Below are 26,164 nucleotides of genomic sequence, written 5' to 3'. Positions count from 1 at the left end.
TGTTCAAGAGAGATTCTCCTAAGCTAATACTGTTATCATGTTACAAGCCTACATAGAAGCCTTCAGAGGCTCTCCATTGCCTATAGGGTAAAGTTGAAACTCTTAGAACTGATATTTGTAGACATCCAGTGTCAGGTCTCTTACCTTTTTTTCCCCCATCTATTTCCTGTAAGAAATTTCAGCTGAATTGGACTATTTGTTCCCTAAGTTGGACATCCAATTTCCCGCCCCAGACCATTATCTATTCTTTCTTGTTAGCCTTACCTTACCTAAAGAGTAGCAGGGATACAGTTTTCTGAATGAATCCGTTTCTGACTCACTCAACTGGCATTTATTAAACTATCTCCTTACGTTCTGACCACTCTTAAGTTCTTCTTCTTTATCTTGTTTGCATTAAATTCTTCTTTATCTTGTTTGCATTTGTACTATTGAATTTATATATGTCTATGTGTGCATTTACATCTACCTGCTTTAGCATCTAGCGGAAAGAGCTGGGCTGTGGTGGATCAAATTCCAGCCTTACCACTTAATTATATGTTAACCTTGGACAAATTTTTAAATCCCTGAACCTTTTCTTATCTATAAAATAGGGTTGAAATTTAAATGGCAGTGTTACAAAATTTTATGTATGTACATACACAAACATGCACATCACACAAAGTTACATATGAAATATTTGGCTTAGTAGACACTCAATGAGTGTTAGTTCTTATAAAGGGCACAGAAGTAATCTGTACAAACATTTGAAAAATGTTTGTAATGATCTCATCCAGTATATTGGGTTAATTGGATTACTTAAAATTCCTGGTGATGGTACATAAATGTGATACATATATATAAGTAAGAAGATCATCTATAAAGATTAGGAGGTCTTGTCAAGAGATAAAACACTCTGGGGTTAAATTGCAAGTCAGGCTGACTTAAAAAGGAGTATAAATTGTGGTTGCTGATGAGGTAGGCCCAAACTCCTATTAGAGCTGAGTAATCGAGGTGGTGTGAATGAGTACTTGTTGCCTTTAAAGTAGTCATATTTGTGTTAACTGTTGTGTATTGTACCTACTTGAATCTGCTTGGCTCGTTCTCTTCTTGAGGACTAGCTTACTACATTTGGTATGGCTGACTTGTAGTTGACTGTGTTCCCTTTCCCCAGGATCTCTTACTGTTAAGAGTTCTTAGATAGTTGAATGTTTTCTGGGTGAATTATGTTTCTGTATTGATTCAAGAGGGAATAATCTCAAATTCCATTTTTGTTTCCAAGTTCCCTTGTTAGGGTGTTTTAATAACCCTGTGTAACTGAAGTGAAAGTTACATGCTGACGAGCTTCTGGACTGAGCCTTAGTAACATTGCCCTCTCTACTGTGCTTTTAGAGGAATAATCCTAATCTAAACTGAGGGCCAGCCAGACTACCTGTGAGGATTAGAACGTGTATAGATGGCTGGGTTTTTTTTTTTCTTCTTTAATGATTAGATTTAATTTTTAATTCATCTCCAGTTGTTCTGACCATAAAGATGCTGAAATGGAAACTTTGCCATGAAACATTCGTTAGTGTTACAAACTATGTTATATATTACAGTCATTTTACAGCAAACAAAAATACTCAAATGTAGCAAGTCTACTTCATAACCAAATGGGTGGAGAGAGTAAAATCTGCCTTCTATATTAAATATGTTCTTTCATATTTTTGCTGTGTTTTGGAGTTAACATTTTTGGTCATCAGGAGAACAAATATCTGTTGAGAATTGAATTCTTTGTTTTTATTTGCATTCTACTTGGCCAGTATACTTGAATATTTGTTTTGTTATAGGAAAAAATCTGCAAAACAGTTTTAGAGTCACATGTGACTACAGAAACACTTGTTTGTATTATTCCAGAAATAGATGAAATGTCCAGTGAGAGGTATTTTGGCTTTTTTTTCCTTTAATTTTTTTGGTCTTTAAAGATTACTATGTGTTCAGATTTGAAACCACCAGTGGCCTTTTCAGACAGGATAGATGCAGAACATTGTGATTAAGAGAATCTTCTCAGTCTTAATTTTTTTATTGTGATAAAATGTATATATTATACAAGTCACCAATTTGGTGTACAGTTCAGTGGTTTTTAGTATATTGTCAGTTTTAAAACAATTACCACAATCAGTTCTGGAACATTTACATCACTTCCCCTAATAGCCCCATCCCTGTTAGCAGTCATTTCTCCCAGCCCTAGGTAACAGTTAACCTATTAATATTTTCTGCCTCTATAGATTTGCCTATTCTGAATGTTGTGTATAAATGGAATTGTGCAATATATAGCCTTTTGTAACTTGCTTTTTTCACTTAGCATAGTTTTCAAGGTAGGTCCATGTTGTAACATATATTAGTATTTCACTTATTTTCATTGCCATATAATATTCCATTGTATGGACATACCACATTTTATTTATCCATTCATTAGTAGATATTTGCATTGTTTCACCTTTTGGCTACTATGAGTGATACTTCTATGAAAGTTCAGGTACAAGTTTTTGTATGGACATATATTTTCAAAAATTTTATATATACCTAAGAATGTAATTGCTGGATCATATGGTAACTATTTTTAACTTTTTGAGGAACTTATCTGTTTCCTCAAAGTGGCTATACCATTTTACATTTGTATAAGCAGTGTATAAGGGTCCTACTCTTAACACATCCTCACCAATACTTGTAATTGTTTTAAAATTAAAGTGTATAATTGGCTTATAATATTGTATTAGTGATCAGTGTTTTTATAGATGATACTCCATTTATAGTTATTATAAAATATTGGCTATCTTCCCTCTGCTGTACCATATACCCTTATAGCTTATTTTATACATAACAGTTTGTACCTCTTGATTTCCTACCCCTATCATGCGCCCCCCCCCCCCCCCCCCCCCCGCCCACTGGTAACCACCAGTTTATTCTTTATATTAATATTTGTGATCCTCTTTTGTTTTGTTAAATCCATTAGTTTGTTTTACTTTTTAGAGTCCATATATAAGTGATATCATAGAGTATTTGCCTTTCTTTGTATGATGTACTTCACTAAGCATGACACCCTCCAGGCCCACCTATGTTTTTGTAAATGGCAGAATTTCATTCTTTTTTGTGGCTGGGTGATATGTGTGTGTGTGTGATATGTGTGTGTGTGTGTGTGTGACATCTTCTTTATTCATTCATGTGTTGAGGAACGCTTAGGTTGCTTCTCTATCTTGGCTATTGTAAATAAGGCTAGTATGAACATTGGGTGCATGTATCTTTTTAAATTAATATTTTCCACTTTATTTGGATATAAACCTAGGAGTGGAATTGCTGGATCATATGGTAGTTCTATCTTTAGTTTTTTGAGAACCCTTCATACTCTTTTCCACAATGACTGTACCAGGTTTCATTCCCACCTACAGTATGTGAAAGTTTCCGTTTCTTCACATACTCACCAACATTTGTTTGTTGCCTTTTGATGATAGCAATTCTGATGGGTGTGAGTTGGTATCTCACTGTGGTTTTAATTTGCATTTCTCTCATTAGTGATGTTTTAATGGGCCCATTGGCCATCTGTGTGTCTTCTCTGAAAAACATCTACTCAGGTCTTCTGCCTATTTTTCTTTTTTTTAATTGATTTGTATGAGCTGTTGATATATTTTGAAAATTAAGCCCTTGTCAGTCACATTGTTTGGGTTGTGTTTTTGTTTGTTGAGAGTTTCCTTTGCTGTGCAAAAGCTTTTAATTTTGAATTGGTCCTGTTTGTTTATTTTTGCATTTTATTTATTTTGCCAACTAGGAGACTGATCTTTGAAAATATTGCTATGATTTCTGTTAAAGAGTGTTTTGTCTGTGTTCTCGTCTAAGAGTTTTGTGGTATCATGTCCTACATTTAGATCTTTAAATCATTTTGAATTTATTTTTGTATATTTGTGTGAGGGAATGGCTTAATTTCATTGTTTTACATGTATATTCTTGCCTCTTTTTTTGTGGATTAATTGACCATTGATGGTTTATTTCTGGGCTCTTTTCTGTTCCATTGATCTTTGTGTTTCTTTGTGGCAATACTGTGTTGTTTTGATTACTGTAGCTTTGCATATTATCTGAAGTCTGAAATAGGTATACCTCCAGATTTGTTCTTTTTTTCTCAGAATTGCTGTGGTAATTCAGGGTCTTTTGTGGTTCCATATAAATTTTAGGATTAGTTCTAGTTCTGTGAAAAATGTCATCAGAATCTTGATAGGGATTGCATTTTATCTGTGATTGTTTCAGGGTGAATATTATGTTAGTTGTAGGTTTGTTGTAAATAGCCTTTGTTACCTTGAGATAGTTTCCTCTGTACACACTTTGAAAGTTTTTATCATGAATGGAAGTTGAGTTTTGTCACTTGCTTTTTCTGTGTCTGTGAAGACGATAAAGTGGCTTTTGTCTTTCCTTTTGTTCACGTGGTGTGTGATATTAATTTTGTGTATGAAAAACCATTCTGGTTACCCTAGGATGATTCCAACTTGATCATGGTGTATGATCTTTTTTATTTACTGTTGGATTTGATTTGCTAATATATTGTCAATGATTTTTGCATCTATATTCATCAAAGATAATTGGCCTGTAATTTTCTTTTTTCATAGTGTCTTTTTCGAGTTTTGGTATAAGGGTGATGGTGACTTCATAGAACGAATTAGAGAGTGTCCTATTCAGTTTTTGGGAATAGTGTGAGGATAGTTATTAGCTCTTCTTTGCCTGATAAAATTCCTCTGTTAAGCCATTTGGTTTTGGACTTTGGAACATTTTTGATTACTGATTCAGTTTCACTACTAGTGGTCAATCTCTTCAGGTTGTCTTTCTTTCTGATTTAGTCTTGGAAAATTATATGTTTATAGAGATTTATCCATTTCTTGTAGATCATCCAGTTTGTTGGTATATATAATATGTTCATAATATTCTCTAATGGTTTTTTTTTAATATCTGTGATATCAGTTGTAATTTCTCCTCTTAAGCTCATTTTCTTTGAGTTCTCTTTTTATTTTTTTCAATCAGCCTGGCTAAAGGCTTACCAATTTTGCTTATCTTTAAAAAACATAGCTTTTATTTTCATTGGGTATTTTTCTCTCATTACTTTTTTGATCTGTTTATATTTTTCCTCTCTTCGTTATTTCCTTCCTTTTGCTGACCTTGAGCTTTGATTTTTCTTCTTTTTCTAAATCCTTTAGATGGTAAGTTAGGTTGTTTAAGGTTTTTCTTATTTCTTGAGGAAGGCTTGTATTGTTACCAACTTCCCTCTTAGAACTGCTTTTGCTGCATCCCATAGATTTTGGAAATTTGTATTTTGATTTTCACTTATCTTGAGGTATTTTCTGATCTCTTCTTTGATATTTTTCACTGGCCTGTTTATTTATGAACTTAAAAAAAATTATGCATGTGGCTGCACCAGATGTTTAGAATCTGCCTGCAGTGCAGGAGACCTGGGTTCTATGCCTGGGTCGGGAAGATCCCCTGGATGAGAAAATGGCAACCCCCTCTAGTATTCTTTCCTGGAAAATTCCATAGACAGAAGAGCCTGGTGGGCTACAGTCTATGGGGTCACAAAGAGTTGGGCATGACTGAGCAATTAACACTTTCACTTTCACCAGATTTAGCTGTGGCTTGCGAACTCATTTAGTTGGCGACATGCAAACACTTTTAGTTGCAGGTGCAGGATCTAGTTCCTCAACCAGGAATTGAACTGGACCCCCTGCATTGGGAGCATGTAGTCTTAGCCACTGGACCACTAGGAAAATCTTGACCCATTGACTTTTTTTTTAATACCATTTTGTCCAGTCTCCATGTGTTTGTGTTTTTCCCACTTTCTTTCCTGTAATTGATATCTAATATCATACTGACATGGCTGGAAAAAATACTTATTATTTCTAGCCTCTTAGGTTTGTTGAGACTTGTTTTGTGGCCTAGCTTGTGATCTGTCCTGGAGACCATTTCATGTTCACTTGAAAAGAATGTTTATTATGCCAGTTTTGGATAGGATGTTCTACACATCTCTTTTAAGCCTAACTGGCATAACATATCATTTAAGATTACTGTTTCCTCCTTGGATCATCTCTCAAGTTACATGTGGTGTTAAACTCCCCTACTAGTACTGTATTATTGTTAGTTTTTCCTTTTATGTCTGTTAATATTTGCTCTATATATTTAGGTGCAACTGTATTAGGTGTGCATACAGTAATAAATGTTATGTTCTCCCTTGTATCAATTCCTTTATTATTATATAATGCCCCTTTTTCTTTTGTTGTAGACTTTTAAAGTCAGCTGTGTCTGATAAGAATATTGTTCCCTACCTTTCTTGTCATTACCATTTGCATGAGATAACTGTTCGATCTCCTCTTAGTCTGTTTTAGCTTTGAGGTGAGTTCCTTGAATTTAGTGTTTAGATAGGTCTTTTTTTTTTTTTAATCTTATAAGCTGTGTTATGTCTTTTAATTAGAATAGTCCATTGGCGTTTAAAGTGGTTATTGAAAACTATGTACTTATTGAAAAGTATGTACTTATTTTGTTACCTGTTTTCATTGTGTGTGGGGGGGGGGATGTCTCCATTCTTTTCTTTTACTTTCTTCCCTGTGATTTGATGAGTTTCTTTAGTGGTATGCTTGGGTTCCTTTCTCTCTAGTTTGTCTGTTTTAGGGTTTTGATTTGTGGTGACCGAGTGGTTCATGTATTTTGACCTCTAACTATACCTACTTGTTTTAAACTGATAGTCATTTCAGTTCAAACTCATCTTAAAAGATCTACATTTTTTTTATTCCCCTTCCTGACGTTTAGTGTTTGTTGAAATTACATTTTCATATTTATCCCTTCCCTGGTGGTTCAGTTGGTAAAAAATCTGCCTGCAATACAGGAGACCTGGGTTAAATTCTTGGGTCAGGAAGATCCCCTGGAGGACGGCATGGCAACCAACTCCAGTATTCTTGCCTGGAGAATCCCATGGACAGAGGAACCTGGAAGACTACTGTCCATGAGGTTGCAAAGAGTCTGACACAACTCAGCAACTGACACTTTGATTCATCCCTTAATTGTTTCATGTAGTTATAGTTGATTTTACATTTTTTATCTTTTAATTTTCATACTAGTTTAAGTGATATATCCACTTAAACTATGAGCCTTTATGAGTGGGGTTTTTCCTTTCCTGTAAATTCTTACTTCATTTTGTAGCCTTTTCTTTCCCACTTACATGACCCTTTAACACTTCTTGTTGGAGTGTTGATTGAACTCTTTTAGTTTTTGCTTATCAGAGAAGTTTTTTTATTCCTTCTTCAATTCTGAATGATAACCTTGCTGAGTAGAGTATCCGAGGTTGAAGGTTTCACAGTGCTCCCTTCTGGCCTGAAAAGTTTCTATAGAAAATCAGCTGATAGCCTTTGGGAGTTCCTTTATATGTGACTGTTTTTCTCTTGCTGCCTTTAGAATCTTTTTTACTTTTGCCATTTTAATTATGATATGTCTTATTGTGGGTCTCTTTGGGTTCATTTTGTTTGGAACTTTCTGTGCTTCCTGTACTTGAATGTATATTTCCTTCTTCTAGTTTGGCAAGTTTTCAGTCATAATCATAATTTGATAAAATATAATACATTTTTTACTCCTTTCTCTCTCCTTCAGGGACCGCTATAATGTGAATGTTAATATGTTTGATGTACAAAAGGTCTCTTAAATTTTTCTCATTTTAAAAATGTTTTTCTTTTTGCTGTTCTGATTGTGTATTTTCCATTATTCTGTCTTCCAGATCACTTATGTATTATTCTGTATTACCTCAGTTCAGTTCAGTTCAGTTCTTCAGTCATGTCAGATGCTTTGCGACCCCATGAACGGCAGGCCTCCCTATCCATCACCAACTGCTGGAGTCTACCCAAACCCATTCCATTGAGTTGGTGATGCCATCCAACGATCTCATTCTCTGTCGTCCCCTTCTCCTCCTGCCCTGAGTCTTTCCTAGCATCAGGGTCTTTTCAAATGAGTCAGCTCTTCACATCAGGTGGCCAAAGTATTGGAGTTTCAGCTTCAACATCAGTCCTTCCAATGAACATCCAGGACTGGTCTCCTTTAGGATTGACTGGTTGGATCTCCTAGTTGTCCAAGGGACTCTCAAGAGTCTTCTCCAACACCACAGTTCAAAAGCATCAATTCCTCGGTGCTCAGCTTTCCTTATAGTCCAACTCTCACATCCATACATGACCACTGGAAAAACCATAGCCTTGATTCGACAGACTGTTGTTGACAAAGTAATGTCTCTGCTTTTTCATATGCTGTCTAGGTTGGTCATAACTTTTCTCAAAGGAGCAAGTATCTTTTACTTTCATGGCTGCAATCACCATCTGCAGTGATTTTGGAGCCCCAAAATAAAGTCTGTCATTGTTTCCACTGTTTCCCCATCTATTTACCATGAAGTGATAGGACCATATGCCATGGTCCTATCTTAGTTTTCTGAATGTTGCGCTTTAAGCCAACTCTTTCATTCTCCTCTTTCACCTTCATCAAGAGCCTCTTTAGTTCTTCTTCACTTTCTGCCATAAGGGTGGTGTCATCTACATATCTGAGGTTATTGATATTTCTCCCAGCAATCTTGATTCCACCTTGTGCTTCTTCCAGCCCCACGTTTCTCATGATGTACTCTGCATATAAGTTAAATAAGCAGGGTGACAATATACAGCCTTGACGTGCTCCTTTTCCTGTTTGGAACGAGTTTGTTGTTCCATGTCCAGTTCTGTTTGTTCCTGACTTGCATACAGGTTTCTCAAGAGACAGGTCAGGTGGTCTGGTATTCCGATCTCCTTCAGAGTTTTCTCCTTTCAGTTTATTGTGATCTACACAGTGAAAGGCTTTGGCATAGTCAATAAAACAGAAATAGATGTTTTTTGGAACTCTCTTGCTTCTTCAATGATCCAGCGGATGCTGGCAATTTGATCTCTGGTTCCTCTGCCTTTTCTAAAACCAGCTTGAACATCTGGAAGTTCACAGTTCACGTATTGCTGAAGCCTGGCTTGGAGAATTTTGAGCATTACTTTACTAGTGTGTGAGATGAGTGCAATTGTGCAGTAGTTTGAGCATTCTTTGGCATTGCCTTTCTTTGGGATTGGAATGAAAACTGACCTTTTCCAGTCCTGTGGCCACTGCTGAGTTTTCCAAATTTGCTGGCATATTGAGTGCAGCACTTTCACAGCATCATCTTTCAGGATTTGAAAGAGCTCAAATGGAATTCCATCACCTCCACTAGCGTTGTTTGTAGTGATGCTTTCTAGGGCCAATTTGACTTCACTTTCCAGGATGTCTGGCTCTAGGTGAGTGTGAGTGATCACACCATCATGATTATCTGGGTTGTGAAGATCTTTTTTGTACAGTTCTTCTGTGTATTCTTGCCATCTCTTCTTAATATTTTCTGCTTCTGTTACATCCATACCATTTCTGTCCTTTATTGAGCCCATCTTTGCATGAAATGTTCCTTTGGTATCTCTGATTTTCTTGAAGAGATCTCTAGTCTTTGCCATTCCATTGTTTTCCTCCATTTTTTTGTGTTGATCACTGAAGAAGGCTTTCTTATCTCTCCTTGCTATTCTTTGAAACTCTGCATTCAGATGTTTATATCTTTCCTTTTCTCCTTTGCTTTTCGCTTCTCTTCTTTTCACAGCTATTTGTAAGGCCTCCTCAGACGGTCGTTTTTCTTTTTTACATTTCTTTTTCTTGGGGAAGGTCTTGATTCTGTCTCCTGTACAATGTCACGAACCTCTGTCCATAGTTCATCAGGCAGTGTACTGTTAATTCTTTTTAGTGTGTTTTTCATTTTAGTTATTGCAGTCTTCAGGTCTGCCTGATTCTTACTTGTTTTCTAGTTCATAGTTAATATTCTCACTGTGTTCATCTATTTTCTTTTCAAGTTCAGTTAGCATTCTTAATTACTAATGATTTGAACTCTTTATCTGATAAATTATGTTTTAGTAGTTGTTTAGTAGTATGTTTTTTCAGGTGTTTTCCCCCTGTTCTTTTGTTTGAATCAAATGTCTTCTCATTTTGATTAACTTTCTCTGTCTCTATGAAATTAGGTTAAAGTTACCTATCATAGTCTTGAAGGAGTGTCCATGTGTGGGAGCATTGTTATCAGTTTGTGTGTGCCTGGTGGTTTTGGTGGGAGAGCTGGATGTGAAATGATCATGGGTCATGATAGCTGTCAGCTATCACCTGGTGGGAGGTGGGGCTGGAGATAGAGGGGCTAAAACCTGGAGCTTCTATGATTCGTGGCTGTTTTAGCCCTGTGGGGGTGGCTCCCAGGGTGCTGTAGTAGAAGCCTTGAGGGTCAGTTCGAGCAGGTTTTGTTTTCTCTTAAATGTGTGCCCTCCCCACTCTAGGCAATGGCACCTTTGCCCTGGAGGGGAACTGTGCTGGAGCAGTTGGGGACAGAGCAAGCTCTTAATGTGTGCTGGGTTTTGTCCTGAATTGGTCCCAGCACACACCAGTTAGAGCTCTGGACAATTCTGTATCTGTTGCCTCTCTGAGTGTTAGCATGACCACCTTTTGGCTACATTCCTCCTAAATGCACACTCTCCTTGGTTGCAACAGCCTTTCTCTCATGGGTAGCGGCATTATTGCTAGAGGTGCTAGAGCAGGCACTTGGTGTAGGCCATGGTGCCCACACTTTAGTGTGATGAGAAACCAGCCAGAAACTAAGGAAGTTTCACTCTTCTTCCTAGGCCTTGTTCTTGGGAGTAAGTAAGCATGTGTGTGAGTTCTTCCGTAACAAAGTTTTGCTTTCTTCTAGCTCTCCGGTAAGTTCTGCTAGTTTTCAGAGATGGGACTACCAGACCACCTGACCTCCCTCTTTAGAAATCTGTATGCAGGTCAGGAAGCAACAGTTAGAACTGGACATGGAACAACAAACTGGTTCCAAATAGGAAAAGGAGTACGTCAAGGCTGTATATTGTCACCCTGCTTATTTAACTTATATGCAGAGTAAATCATGAGAAACGCTGGGCTGGAAGAAGCACAAGGTGGAATCAAGATTGCTGGGGGGAATATCAATAACCTCAGATATGCAGATGACACCACCCTTATGGCAGAAAGTGAAGAGGAACTAAAAAGCCTCTTGATGAAGGTGAAAGTGGAGAGTGAAAAAGTTGGCTTAAAACTCAACATTCAGAAAACGAAGATCATGGCATGTGGTCCCATCACTTCATGGGAAATAGATGGGGAAACAGTGGAAACAGTGTCAGACTTTCTTTTTTTGGGCTCCAAAATCACTGCAGATGGTGACTGCAGCCATGAAATTAAAAGACGCTTACTCCTTGGAAGAAAAGTTATGACCAACCTAGATAGCATATTCAAAAGCAGAGACATTACTTTGCCAACAAAGGTCCGTCTAGTCAAGGCTATGGTTTTTCCAGTGGTCATGTATGGATATGAGAGTTGGACTGTGAAGAAAGCTGAGCGCCAAAGATTTGATGTTTTTGAACTGTGGTGTTGGCAAAAACTCTTGAGAGTCCCTTGGACTGCATGGAGATCCAACCAGTCCATTCTGAAGAAGATCAGCCCTGGGATTTCTTTGGAAGGAATGATGCTAAAGCTGAAACTCCAGTACTTTGGCCACCTCATGCGAAGAGTTGACTCATTGGAAAAGACTGATGCTGGGAGGGATTGGGGGCAAGAGGAGAAGGGGACGACAGAGGATGAGATGGCTGGATGGCATCACTGACTTGATGGACATGAGTCTGAGTGAACTCCGGGAGTTGGTGATGGACAGGGAGGCCTGGCGTGCTGCGATTCATGGAGTCACAAAGAGTCGGACACGACTGAGTAACTGAACTCAAGGAGATGGATTCCTGTTGTTGTACAATATGCATGTGACTTGGACCAGTTCTTTCTCTGAGACGATCTCTGAGCCTGAGATATCCCCCTCCTCTTCTGTGTCCCTTCCTAGCGCTGCAGGTTCTGATAGCTTTTGCTTACTTTCTACCTGACTTCTTGTGGATCTTGTCTCATAGTTGTCGTTGTAGAAGAGTCTTTCTGTCATTCTTCAATTTATTTACAGTATGAATTGCTCCACATGTTGCTGTGTTCCTGTGGGGACGTAAGCTCAGTAGTATCCTTCTACTCCACCAGTTGATCTCCTCCCTTGTTTCTGTGTTTTAAATTATAGCCATCCTGGTGTTTATGAAGTGATGTCTCATTGTGACTTTAATTTGCATTTTCCTAATGGCCATTCATACTGAGCATTTTCGCATGTTCTTATTGGCCATTTGTATATCTTCTTTAGAGAAATATTTCTTTGTCCATTTTTAAATTGAATTATTTTTCTTTTTATTATGCATTTGTAAGTGTTCTTTAAGTCTGTTACGAGATATCTGATTCACACATTTTTTCCCATTTTCCATGTTGCAACATGTATCATGGGTTGTCTTTATTTTCTTGATGGTATCTGTAGTTCTTGCTCCTATATTTACATGTAAGATCCATTTTGAATTAATTTCCATGCCTAGCATAAGGAAAGATTCCACCTTCATTTTTTTTTTTTAATTTTGTATGTGGTTCTTCAGTTGTCCCCAAATAGATGGTGTTTTAGTATTTGTATTTCAGTACTGCAAACATTCAAAAGGATTTCTTCCATCAGTGCCAAAAAATATTCATTTTTGCTCTATACTGAGATTTTGTTTACTTGGGTTGCACTTTCAAATCACTTGGAGTTTTTGAAAAATTTTAGTGTTCAGAGAGACACAACCTCAGATATTCTGATTTAATTATTTAAATTAATTAATTAAATAATTATTTAATAATATTAAATAATTATTTAATTATTCTATTGTGGAGTCTAGTTATTAGTACACTTTTTAAAAGCCTTGTGGGTGATTATAAAGTCTATTAGGTTCAGAACCATAGCTCTGTGCTCCTCAAAAAATGAAATGGAAAACCACCCACTATATTTTATGCTTTACTATATTTTCCTCCTTTTCAATAATGTGTCGTTTTTATCAGTAGAAGGAAAATTTTTTTTTAATAATTGGTTAAACAATAATTTAGATAGAATTTTAGTTTTAAAATGAAAGATTATATGTTTAATGTTGGGTTGTTTATGATATGAAGTTTGATTCTGGTAAATCAAACTAAATTTTTAAAATGACTTATGTTAGGTGTTAATCCAGGAAGGCCGTGAGCTTACCCATCTGTGTTAATTTGTACAGTGAGGAAATTAATTTCACTAAGAACTCAACATGACTGTCATGTACGTCAATTCAAGTCAGAGAATACCTTTAGGATTGGGTTGTGTGCTATTTCAGGTAGTTAGACTAGATCTCAGTCTATATATTCTGTATAGTTACTGAAATATTTATAATATATTTGGAAAATATGGTTTTCTGACTATTGAAAGCTAATTTCTAAGATACTTATTAAGCATGTAGTCACTTTCAGGTTCTGAGCTGCAAAGAATAGGCTGTAGTGTTTGTTCTTCACAGTCTAATCGAGTAGTAGATATATAAGTGACTTGAATAAGATGCCATTCTAGGGATTTAAATAAAACACTGAGAATCTTTACCTCTCGTGGTGATAAAGCAGATTTCCTATAGGAAATAACATTTAGAATGTGTTTTGGAAAATGAATATATGAAAGGTATGCCAAGAGAAATAGAGAAGAGCAGGATAAATCATGCATAGATATAAAAGATAAAGCATATTTCTGGGGCAATACAAGTTGTTAGGCACTGTAACATAGGTAAATGGAAATGAACTGTGGAAGATAAAACTATAAAAGGGTGGGGTCAGATGTGTGGGCTTTGTATTTCTACCAGTGTAAGTACATGCCATAGCAAACACCCTCTTCCAACAACACAAGAGATGACTCTACACATGGACATCACCAGATGGTCAACACTGAAATCAGATTGATTATATTCTTTGCTGCCAAATATGGAGAAGCTCTATACAGTCAGCAAAAACAAGACGGGGAGCTGACTGTGGCTCAGATCATGAACTCCTTATTGTCAAATTTAGACAAATTGAAGAAAGTAGGGAAAGCCACTAGACCATTCAGGTATAACCTAAATAAAAACCCTTATGATTATACAGTGGAAGTGAGAAATAGATTTAAGGGACTAGATCTAATAGACAGATTGCCTGATGAACTATCGATGGAGGTTCGTGACATTGTACAGGAGACAGGGATCAAGACCATCCCCATGGAAAAAAAATGCAAAAAAGCAAAATGGCTGCCTAAGGAGGCCTTACAAACAGCTGTGAAGAGAAGAGAAGTGAAAAGCAAAGGAGAAAAGGAAAGATATACCCATTTGAATGCAGAGTTCCAAAGAATAGCAAGGAGGGATAAAAAGCCTTCCTCTGGGATGAATGCAAAGAAATAGAGGAAAACAACAGAATGGAAAAGACTAGAGATCTCTTCAAGAAAATTAGAGATACCAAGGGAAAATTTCATGAAAGATGGGCTTGATAAAGGACAGAAATAGTATGGACCTAACAGAAGCAGAAGATATTAAGAAGAGGTGGCAAGAATACATAGAAGAGCTGTACAAAAAAGAGCTTCATGACCCAGATAATCACGATGGTGTGATCACTCACACTCACCTAGAGCCAGACATCCTGGAATGTGAAGTCAAGTAGGCCTTAGAAAGCATCACTACGAACAAAGCTAGTGGAGGTGATGGAATTCCAGTTGAGCTATTTCAAATCCTGAAAGATGATGCTGTGAAAGTGCTGCACTAAATATGCCAGCAAATTTGGAACACTCAGCAGTGACCACGGGACTGGAAAAGGTCAGTTTTCATTCCAATCCCAAAGAAAGGCGATGCCAAAGAAAGCTCAAACTACCGCACAATTGCACTCATCTCACACACTAGTAAAGTAATGCTCAAATTCTCCAAGCCAGGCTTCAGCAATACGTGAACCGTGAACTTCCAGATGTTCAAGCTGGTTTTAGAAAAGGCAGAGGAATCAGAGATCAAATTGCCAGCATTCTCTGGATCATCGAAAAAGCAAGAGAGTTCCAGAAAAACATCTACTTCTGCTTTATTGACTATGCCAAAGCCTTTGACTGTGTGGATCACAATAAACTGTGGAAAATTCTGAAAGAGATGGGAATATCAGGCCACCTGACCTGCCTCTTGAGAAATCTGTATGCAGGTCAGGAACAAACAGTTAGACCTGGACTTGGAACAACAGACTGGTTCCAAACAGGAAAAGGAGTACGTCAAGGCTGTATATTGTCACCCTGCTTATTTAACTTGTATGCAGAGTCCATCATGAGAAATGCTGGGCTGGAAGAAGCACAAGCTGGAATCAGGATTGCCGGGAGAAGTATCAATAACCTCAGATATGCAGATGACACCACCCTGATGGCAGAAAGTGAAGAGGAACCAAAAAGCCTCTTGATGAAGGTGAAAGAGGAGAGTGAAAAAATTGGCTTAAAGCTCAACATTCAGAAAACTAAGATAGGACCATGGCATATGGTCCTATCACTTCATGGTAAATAGATGGGGAAACAGTGGAAACAGTGTCAGACTTTATTTTTCTGGGCTCCAAAATCACTGCAGATGGTGACTGCAGCCATGAAATTTAAAGACGCTTACTCCTTGGAAGGAAAGTTATGACCAACCTAGACAGCATATTAAAAAGCAGAGATATTACTTTGCCAACAAAGGTCTGTCCAGTCAAGGTAATGGTTTTTTCAGTAGTCATGTATGGATGTGGGAGTTGGACGGTGAAGAAAGCTGAGCGCCGAAGAGTTGATGCTTTTGAACTGTGGTGTTGGAGAAGACTCTTGAGAGTCCCTTGGACTACAAGGAGATCCAACCAGTCCATCCTAAAGGAGATCAGTCCTGGGTGTTCATTGGAAGGACTGATGCTGAAGCTGAAACTCCAGTACTTTGGCCACCTCATGCGAAGAGTTCACTCGTTGGAGAAGACCCTGATGCTGGGAGGGGTTGGGGGGCAGGAGGAGAAGGGGACGACAGAGGATGAGATGACTGGATGGCGTCACCCACTCGATGGACATGAGTCTGAGTGAACTCCGGGAGTTGGTGATGGACAGGGAGGCCTGGCATGCTGTGATTCATGGGGTTGCAAAGAGTTGGACAGGACTGAGCGACTGAACTGAACTGAATACTGTCTTAAGTGCTGTAGCAAGGTAAATCTTTTTTTTTTAATTTCATTTTATTTTTAAACTTTACATAATTGTATTAGTTTTGCCAAATATCAAAATGAATCTGCCACAGGTATACATGTGTTCCCCATCCTGAACCCTCCTTCCTCCTCCCTCCCCATTCCATCCCTCTGGGTCATCCCAGTGCACCAGCCCCAAGCATCCAGTATCGTGCATCGAACTTGGACTGGCAACTCGTTTCATACTTGATATTTTACATGTTTCAATGCCATTCTCCCAAAGCTTCCCACCCTCTTCCTCTCTCACAGAGTCCATAAGACTGTTCTATACATCAGTGTCTCTTTTGCTGTCTCGTACACAGGGTTATTGTTACCATCTTTCTAAATTCCATATATATGCGTTAGTATACTGTATTGGTGTTTTTCTTTCTGGCTTACTTCACTCTGTATAATAGGCTCCAGTTTCATCCACCTCATTAGAACTGATTCAAATGTATTCTTTTTAATGGCTGAGTAATACTTCATTGTGTATATGTACCACAGCTTTCTTATCCATTCATCTGCTGATGGACATCTAGGTTGCTTCCATGTCCTGGCTATTATAAACAGTGCTGCGATGAACATTGGGATACACGTGTCTCTTTCCCTTCTGGTTTCCTCAGTGTGTATGCCCAGCAGTGGGATTGCTGGATCATAAGGCAGTTCTATTTCCAGTTTTTTAAGGAATCTCCACACTGTTCTCCGTAGTGGCTGTACTAGTTTGCATTCCCTCCAACAGTGTAAGAGGGTTCCCTTTTCTCCACACCCTCTCCAGCATTTATTACTTGTAGACTTTTGGATCGCAGCCATTCTGACTGGTGTGAAATGGTACCTCATAGTGGTTTTGATTTGCATTTCTCTGATAATGAATGATGTTGAGCATCTTTTCATGTGTTTGTGAGCCATCTGGATGTCTTCTTTGGAGAAATGTCTATTTAGTTCTTTGGCCCATTTTTTGATTGGGTCATTTATTTTTCTGGAGTTGAGCTGTAGGCGTTGCTTGTATATTCGCGAGATTAGTTGTTTGTCAGTTGCTTCATTTGCTATTATCTTTTCCCATTCTGAAGGCTGTCTTTTCACCTTGCTAATAGTTTCCTTTGATGTGCAGAAGCTTTTAAGGTTAATTAGGTCCCATTTGTTTATTTTTGCTTTTATTTCCAATATTCTGGGAGGTGGGTCATAGAGGATCCTGCTGTGGTGTATGTCAGAGAGTGTTTTGCCTATGTTCTCCTCTAGGAGTTTTATAGTTTCTGGTCTTATGTTTAGATCTTTAATCCATTTTGAGTTTATTTTTGTGTATGGTGTTAGAAAGTGTTCTAGTTTCATTCTTTTTTTTTTTTTTTTAATTTTATTTTATTTTTAAACTTTACATAACTGTAAGTGGTTGACCAGATTTCCCAGCACCACTTGTTAAAGAGATTGTCTTTAATCCATTGTATATTCTTGCCTCCTTTGTCAAAGATAAGGTGTCCATATGTGTGTGGATTTATCTCTGGGCTTTCTATTTTGTTCCATTGATCTATATTTCTGTCTTTGTGCCAGTACCATACTGTCTTGATAACTGTGGCTTTGTAGTAGAGCCTGAAGTCAGGTAGGTTCTAGCTCTGTGAAGAATGCTGTTGGTAGCTTGATGGGGATTGCATTGAATCTATAGATTGCTTTGGGTAGTATACTCATTTTCACTATATTGATTCTTCCAATCCATGAACATGGTATATTTCTCCATCTGTTAGTGTCCTCTTTGATTTCTTTCACCAGTGTTTTTTAGTTTTCTATATATAGATCTTTAGTTTCTTTAGGTAGATATATTCCTAAGTATTTTATTCTTTCCGTTGCAATGGTGAATGGAATTGTTTCCTTAATTTCTCTTTCTGTTTTCTCATTATTAGTGTATAGGAATGCAAGTGATTTCTGTGTGTTGATTTTATACCCTGCAACTTTACTATAGTCATTGATTAGTTCTAGTAATTTTCTGGTGGAGTCTTTAGGGTTTTCTATGTAGAGGATCATGTCATCTGCAAACAGTGAGAGCTTTACTTCTTCTTTTCCAATTTGGATTCCTTTTATTTCTTTTTCTGCTCTGATTGCTGTGGCCAAAACTTCCAAAACTATGTTGAATAGTAATGGTGAAAGTGGGCACCCTTGTCTCGTTCCTGACTTTAGAGGAAATGCTTTCAATTTTTCACCATTGAGGATAATGTTTGCGGTGGGTTTGTCATATATAGCTTTTATTATGTTGAGGTATGTTCCTTCTATTCCTGCTTTCTGGAGAGTTTTTATCATAAATGGATGTTGAATTGTCAAAGGCTTTCTCTGCATCTATTGAGATAATCATATGGTTCTTATTTTTCAATTTGTTAATGTGGTGTATTACATTGATTGATTTGCGGATATTGAAGAATCCTTGCATCCCTGGGATAAAGCCCACTTGGTCATGGTGTATGATGTTTTTAATGTGTTGTTGGATTCTGATTGCTAGAATTTTGTTAAGGATTTTTGCATCTATGTTCCTCAGTGATATTGGCCTGTAGTTTTCTTTTTTTGTGGGATCTTTGTCAGGTTTTGGTATTAGGGTGATGGTGGCCTTGTAGAATGAGTTTGGAAGTTTACCATCCTCTGCAATTTTCTGGAAGAGCTTGAGCAGGATAGGTGTTAGCTCTTCTCTAAATTTTTGGTAGAATTCAGCTGTGAAGCTGTCTGGACCTGGGCTTTTGTTTGCTGGAAGATTTTTGATTACAGTTTCAATTTCCGTGCTTGTGATGGGTCTGTTAAGATTTTCTGTTTCTTCCTGATCGAGTTTTGGAAAGTTGTACTTTTCTAAGAATTTGTCCATTTCTTCCACGTTGTCCATTTTATTGGCATATAATTGTTGATAGTACTCTCTTATGATCCTTTGTATTTCTGTGTTGTCTGTTGTGATCTCTCCATTTTCATTTCTAATTTTATTGATTTGATTTTTCTCCCTTTGTTTCTTGATGAGTCTGGCTAATGGTTTGTCAATTTTATTTATCCTTTCAAAGAACCAGCTTTTGGTTTTGTTGATTTTGGCTATGATCTCTTTTGTTTCTTCTGCATTTATTTCTGCTCTAAGTTTTAAGATTTCTTTCCTTCTACTAACCCTGGGGTTCTTCATTTCTTCCTTTTCTAGTTGCTTTAGGTGTAGAGTTAGGTTATTTATTTGCCTTTTTTCTTGTTTCTTGAGGTGTGCCTGTATTGCTATGAACCTTCCCCTTAGGACTGCTTTTACAGTGTCCCACAGGTTTTGGGTTGTTGTGTTTTCATTTTCATTCGTTTCTATGCAAATTTTGATTTCTTTTTTGATTTCTTCTGTGATTTGTTGGTTATTCAGCAGCATGTTGTTCAGCCTCCATATGTTGGAATTTTTAATAGTTTTTCTCTTGTAATTGAGATCTAATCTTACTGCATTGTGGTCAGAAAAGATGCTTGGAATGATTTCTATTTTTTTGAATTTACCAAGGCTAGCTTTATGGCCCAGGATGTGATCTATCCTGGAGAAGGTTCCATGTGCGCTTGAGAAAAAGGTGAAATTCATTGTTTTGGGATGAAATGTCCTATAGATATCAATTAGGTCTAACTGGTCTATTGTATCGTTTAAAGTTTGTGTTTCCTTGTTAATTTTCTGTTTAGCTGATCTATCCATAGGTGTGAGTGGGGTATTAAAGTCTCCCACTATTATTGTGTTGTTGTTAATTTCTCCTTTCATACTTGTTACCATTTGTCTTACATACTGCGGTGCTCCCGTGTTGGGTGCATAGATATTTATAATTGTTATATCATCTTCTTGGATTGATCCTTTGATCATTATGTAGTGACCATCTTTGTCTCTTTTCACAGTCTTTGTTTTAAAGTCTATTTTATCTGATATGAGTATTGCTACTCCTGCTTTCTTTTGGTCCCTATTTGCATGGAAAATCTTTTTCCAGCCCTTCACTTTCAGTCTGTATGTGTCCCCTGTTTTGAGGTGGGTCTCTTGTAGACAACATATGTAGGGGTCTTGTGTAGCAAGGTAAATCTTAAAATAGTATAGATTTTCATGAAAATTATTTTAGCTACTCTTGGTTCTTTGGATTTTCATATCAGTTTTAGAATCAGCTTGTCAGTCTTTGCAAAATGGCTGCTGGGATATTGATTAGGATTTGATTGATTAGTATTGACATCTTAATGGTATTGTGTTTTCCAGTCTGAGTACATGATATCTCTATTTAGGTCTTTAATATCTTTTTAGCAATACTTTGAGGTATTTTTAGGTAGAGTTCTTGTTCATCTTTCATTGAGTCTCTGCCGTAGATATTTGATTTTTTTGATGTCTTAAGAGTGATATGTAAAAAAAAAATACTAATTTCCCAAGTGTTTCCTTGGTGTGTGTGTGTATATGCAGATGATTTTTGTATACTGACCTTGAATTCCACAACTTCATAAATTCATTAGTTTTAGTACTTTGTAGATTTGTTTGGACATATTATGTACATAATCAGGCCATTGGTGAAAGAAGATGGTTTTATTTCTTTCCAGTCTGTGTGCTTATTTCTTTTTATTGTCTCACTAGGGCCATCAGAAGTTATATTTGAATTATTAGATTAATTCTGAACTAAAAGTTGACCTTTCTGGTTCTAATAGTAAATATAATCTTTACAATTGACTGTATCATAATGGAATTGAAGGAGGGAGGTTGGAGTGTTATTTTTCAATCAAGGTAAATTATCTTAAGTTTGTTCTGCATACAGAATCTGGATGTCCTTTATGTCGAATACAACCAAATCCACCTTGAGATAGCTGTTTGGTAAGGTTGACAGTCGTGGTACCTAGAATGCAGGAGTAGGATCAAATGATGTTTCTTTGTATCATTTTTAAAAACTTAGGTTTTTTTTAATAAATATATTTTCTTTAAAATTTTTTATTTTACTTATTTAATACAAAAAATTGTTTTGGCTGTGCTATGAGGCATGCAAGGTCTTAGTTCCCTGATCAGGGCTTGAACATGTGCCCCCTGCAGTGGAAAATGCCAAGTCTTAACCACTGGACCACCAGGCAAGTCTACTTTTGTCTCATTTTAAAATAATATTTCATAATGTCATTTGTAGCAACATGGGTGGATCTAGAGATTATCATACTAGGTGAAGCAAATCAGAAAGAGAAAGGCAAATACCATATGATATCACTTACATGTGGAATCTAAAATATGACACAAATGAACTTATATATGAAACAGAAACAGTCTCAAAGGCATAGAAAACAGACTTGTGGTTGCCAAGGGGGAGGGGAGGTAGGAGAGGGCAGATACAGACTATTGTATATAGAATGGATAAAGAGCAAGGTCCTATTATATAGCACAGGTAACTGTATTCAATATCCTGTAATAAACCATAATGGAATAGAGTATGAAAAAGAATATATAACTGAATCACTTTGCTATACATCAGAAGCTAACACATTGTAAACCAAGTACATTTCAATTAAAAAAAAAAAACAAAAAAAAACCCAAATTTTTTTTCAGCTTTTTTGCAAGCTTGAAATGGAACTTATCTCTCGTTTTCTGGACCTCTCCCCTTACCTTAGTTTTAGATTTCACTGCTTTATAGTGTGCTTTCTTCCTAGCAAACCAAGTTCTTATGTGTATCATTATTTCTTATTGCAGTTTGAGACTTTTGGTTTAGGTTATAGGTATCTTAATTTAACATCAGTACTTTGGCCACCTCATGCGAAGAGTTGACTCATTGGAAAAGAGTCTGATGCTGGGAGGGATTGGGGGCAGGAGGAGAAGGGGACGACAGAGGATGAGATGGCTGGATGGCATCACTGACTCGATGGACGTGAGTCTGGGTGAACTCTGGGAGATGGTGATGGACAGGGAGGCCTGGCGTGCTGCGATTCATGGGGTCGCAAAGAGTCGGACACAACTAAGTGACTGAACTGAACTGAACCTCAGTTTAAGAAATCTAACATATAAAAAAAATCCTAGATTTTGATATGTAGCACGTTATTTGTTCAGTCACTCAGTTGTGTCTGATTCTTTGCGACCCCATGGACTGCAGCACATCAGGCTTCCCTGTCTTTCACCAACTCCTAGAGCTTGCTCAAACTCCTGTCTGTTGAGTCGGTCATGCCATCCAGTGATCTCACTCTCTGTCATCCCCTTCTCCTGCCTTCAGACTTTCCCAGCATGGGGGTCTTTTCTAATGAGTTGGCTCTTCCCATCAGGTGGCCAGAGTATTGGAGTTTCAGCTTCAGCATCAGTCCTTCCAATGAATATTCAGGATTGATTTCCTTTAGGATGGACTAGTTTGATCTCCTTGCAGTTCCAAGGACTCTCAAGAGTCTTCTTCAACACCACAGTTCAAAAGCATCAATTCTTTGGCGCTCAGCTTTCTTTATAGTCCAACTCTCACATTCATACGTGACTACTGGGAAAACCATAACTTTGACTATACGGACCTCTGTTGGCAAAGTAATATCTCTGCTTTTTAATATGCTGTCTAGGTTGGTCGTAGCTTTTCTTTCAAGGAGCATGCGTCTTTTAATTTCATGGCTGCAATCTCCATCTGCAGTGATTTTGGAGCTCAAGAAAATAAAGTCTGTCACTGTTTCCATTGTTTTCCCATCTCTTTGCCATGAAGTGATGGGACCACATGCCATGATCTTAGTTTTTTGAATGTTGAGTTTTAAGCCAACTTTTTCACTCTTCTCTCTCACCTTCATCAAGAGGCTCTGTATTTCCTCTTCATTTTCTGCCATACTGTTCATGTGGTTCTCAAGGCAAGAATACTGAAATGGTTTGCCATTCCTTTCTCCAGTGGAGCACGTTTTGTCAGAACTCTTCACCATCACCCATCCATCTTGGGTGGCCCTACACGGCATGGCTCATAGTTTCATTAAATTATACAAGGTTGTGATCCATGTGATCAGTTTGGTTAGTTTTCTGTGATATGTAGGATACATGGTGGTTATTCTCATCACAAAAAGATTCAGAATTTTATATGCCTTTCCAAGAATACATAAAACTGCTGGATGTTATATGATAGGTATAGTCCAAACAACACTTTTATTTTTATTTATTCATTTTTTTACTTTACAATATTGTATTGGTTTTGCCATACATCTGCAGGATACAAACAACACTTTTAAAAACTCAGTGACTCACAGAATCATTCCTCACAGTTTCTTATCTAGTTTGGGGCTCTCTGTACTTGGAAGTTGCTGAGTTGGTATTTCTGCCTCTTGGTGGTGCTATGCTGTAATGACTATAGACTTCTCCAGTGGAAAGAACAGCAATGGGAGACTAGAAGCTTTGTGAGAAAAATCCTTTTTTATGATTATATTATGTAAGTAAGGGCGCTGTTTGAAACTTTTAATTAAAATGTTTTCCAATCACGTTGATATTTAAATGAAAATATTGGAATGCCAGAGCTCGATAAAGAAACTCACAGAACCTGTTAAGCAAATAAATGCTACAGATATCATACCACTTAAAGTGATTTTACAGATTTGCTTGTTTCTGAAGCAATTTCTGATCTCCCAGTAATGCTGTGTACTACATAGTGATATTATTAGATTTGAGATTTTTATAATATTTTATTGTCATGTATTTTTTCTAATTTTTAAAATTTATGAAACCATTATTTAACCATTTTCTGTTAAAAGATACTCAGATTCTGCTGTTGGTAGAGTTGGGTTTTGTTTTGTTTTTTTTTTTTTGGTATGTGAAGAGGCATGGGATTTACTATATATTCATTATTTTATATAGAGACTCATCTTACCAAAATTGCTTCATTACTTGAAAATTACAATTTCGTTAGTCACTTGATAGTTAATTTTCTAGGGAAATTTTCTTTTTAAAGGACCACTGTGATAAATCACTTATAAATAATTTCCTCTTGGTTTATTCACTTGTATGTTTTTCCTTTTCCCTTTTGGGGAGGATAAATACAGGATCAAGTTTTTAGATTAAGAGGCAGAAAAAGGGAAAAAAGATCTGTGGTTAAAAAACTAATGGTAACTATTGAATATGTTATGGTGGATGTTTTTTCTTTTTTTGTTTTTCTGTGAAATACAGGGTATATTTACTTCTGGGACATGGGAAGAGAAATCAGATGAGATCTCCTTTGCAGACTTCAAGTTCTCAGTCACTCATCATTATCTTGTACAAGAAACCACTGATAAAGAAGCAAAGGATGAAGTACTAGAAGGTAAGTTTTCACTACATATTTTTAAACTCTTGTAAGAGTGATTTTAACTTTAAATTATGAATTTAGTTCACTTAATTAAATAGTATTCTCTGGAGATTTTTACATATGCACAGTTATTTCACCACACCTGAAATAGAGTATGATCTTTGCAGAGTAATTATCACAGCAACATTCATTATTAAATTAGTTAAATCATTTATTTGTAGAGTGCCTAACATGTGCTAGGGCTTCCCTCATAGCTCAGTCAGTAAATCAACTACCTGCAATGCAGGAGACCCAGGTTCGATTCCTGGGTTGGGAAGATCCCCCGGAGAAGGAAATGGCGACCCACTCCAGTATTCTTGTCTGGAGAATACCATGGACAGAGAGGAACCTGGCGGGCTATAGTCCCTGGGGTCACAAGAGTTGGACACGACTAACCAAACATGTGCTAGGTTCTGTGCAAAGTCCAATTGAGAAAATGTACATTTCAGTAGGGGAGTTAAAGTCTGTAGGTAAGTAACAATAATAAAAGGTAAAAAGTGATAAATGCTATCCCAAAGCACAAGTTTTACTGGAGTTCAGAGGAGAAAAGATCAATTTTAATCCAGAGAGATCAGAGAAGGTGTTACGGAGAATTAAGTAACTAAGCTGGGCTTTGAAGAATTTTTGAAAGTTGTTTATTGATTAGTCAGTGTTGGCTTTGTATATGCCCTAGACTTTGGAGGCAGATCAAGTGGATTAAAATTCTGGTTTTTCTCCTTACTGATTACTTGACCTTTCTAAGCTTGACTGATCTCATTTGTAAAATGAAGTAATACTACCTGGAGGGTAAGTGGGAAGATTTAATAAGATACTGTACATAAGTGTGTATCTCACCATTACTGATGTTATCAGCCTCTTGTACAAGCATTGCAGTTAGTATTCAAGCTAGCAAACATCCTTTGCCGCTTAATAAAGGATTCTGAGAGTTTTATTTCTTCCCCTTACAAAATTGCAAAGGTAATTTTAATTTATATTATCAGTCATTTTATTTATTTATATTTTTATTGATGTATAATTGCTTTACAATGTTGTGTTAGTTTATGCTGTACAACAAAGTGAATCAGCTACATGTATACATATATCCCTTCCCTCTTGAACCTCCTCCCCACCGCCATCCCACCCCCTAGACCGTCACAGCATGGAGCTGAGCTCCCTGTGCTATATAGCAGCTTCCCACTAGCTATTTTACACCTGATGGTGAATATCTGTCAGTCATACTCTCCCAATTTGTCACACATATATTACCAGTTATTTTAAGAGAAGAATACATGTTAAAATGGTCTTTTTAAAATATAATAATCTCATAATTTATTACTAACTTGAAATATAATTTCTAATTCTGAATTAATATTTTAATTTTATTAAATTTTGCATTTCCTATTGAAATAAAGTACCTGTTTCAGTACCTGGCCCAATGTTAGATGGTGCTTACAGTTGTTAATAGGTCACATTATCCAAAATCTTTGTTCTGAGATCTGCTAGTATAAAATAGTGAGTGATCAAGGTATTAAAAAGTGTGAATTTTGAATCTGGTCAAATACTCTTTTTCATTCATTCAGAAAATAAGTATGTACAATGAGTGTTCAAGTTTTGATGGTCAAAATAGATTATCATTTCTAAGTGTAAGCCTGAAATATTTTGTACCTTTTCTTACGTAGGAATAAAATTATATTACCTTTTCTATAGTATATATTATTTTCACAAAACAATTAGGTAGCATCTGCATTTAGATTCATAAACTAGGATAGATAATTTGACTATGTATATACATGGATAAGACAATT

At 36.9% G+C, this 26,164-nt stretch overlaps 1 protein-coding gene across 3 annotated transcripts in view; it reads left to right on the top strand.

The window, feature by feature from the left end:
* The window catches only part of RAB3GAP1 (RAB3 GTPase activating protein catalytic subunit 1), a 112,415-nt gene that overhangs the window by 22,625 nt on the left and 63,626 nt on the right, over positions 1-26,164 (top strand). For all 3 annotated transcript variants that reach the window (XM_006043348.4, XM_044936041.2, XM_025277120.3), the window contains exon 4: positions 24,224-24,356. In XM_006043348.4, the coding sequence (XP_006043410.2) occupies positions 24,224-24,356 (133 nt within the window). The remainder of the gene's footprint in view (positions 1-24,223; positions 24,357-26,164) is intronic.

The sequence above is a fragment of the Bubalus bubalis genome, chromosome 2 (genome assembly GCF_019923935.1).
Source record: "Bubalus bubalis isolate 160015118507 breed Murrah chromosome 2, NDDB_SH_1, whole genome shotgun sequence".
Taxonomy (NCBI): Eukaryota; Metazoa; Chordata; class Mammalia; order Artiodactyla; family Bovidae; genus Bubalus; species Bubalus bubalis.
The sequence above is the reverse complement of the archived record's forward strand: the minus strand, read 5'-3'. Positions and strand labels throughout refer to the sequence as shown.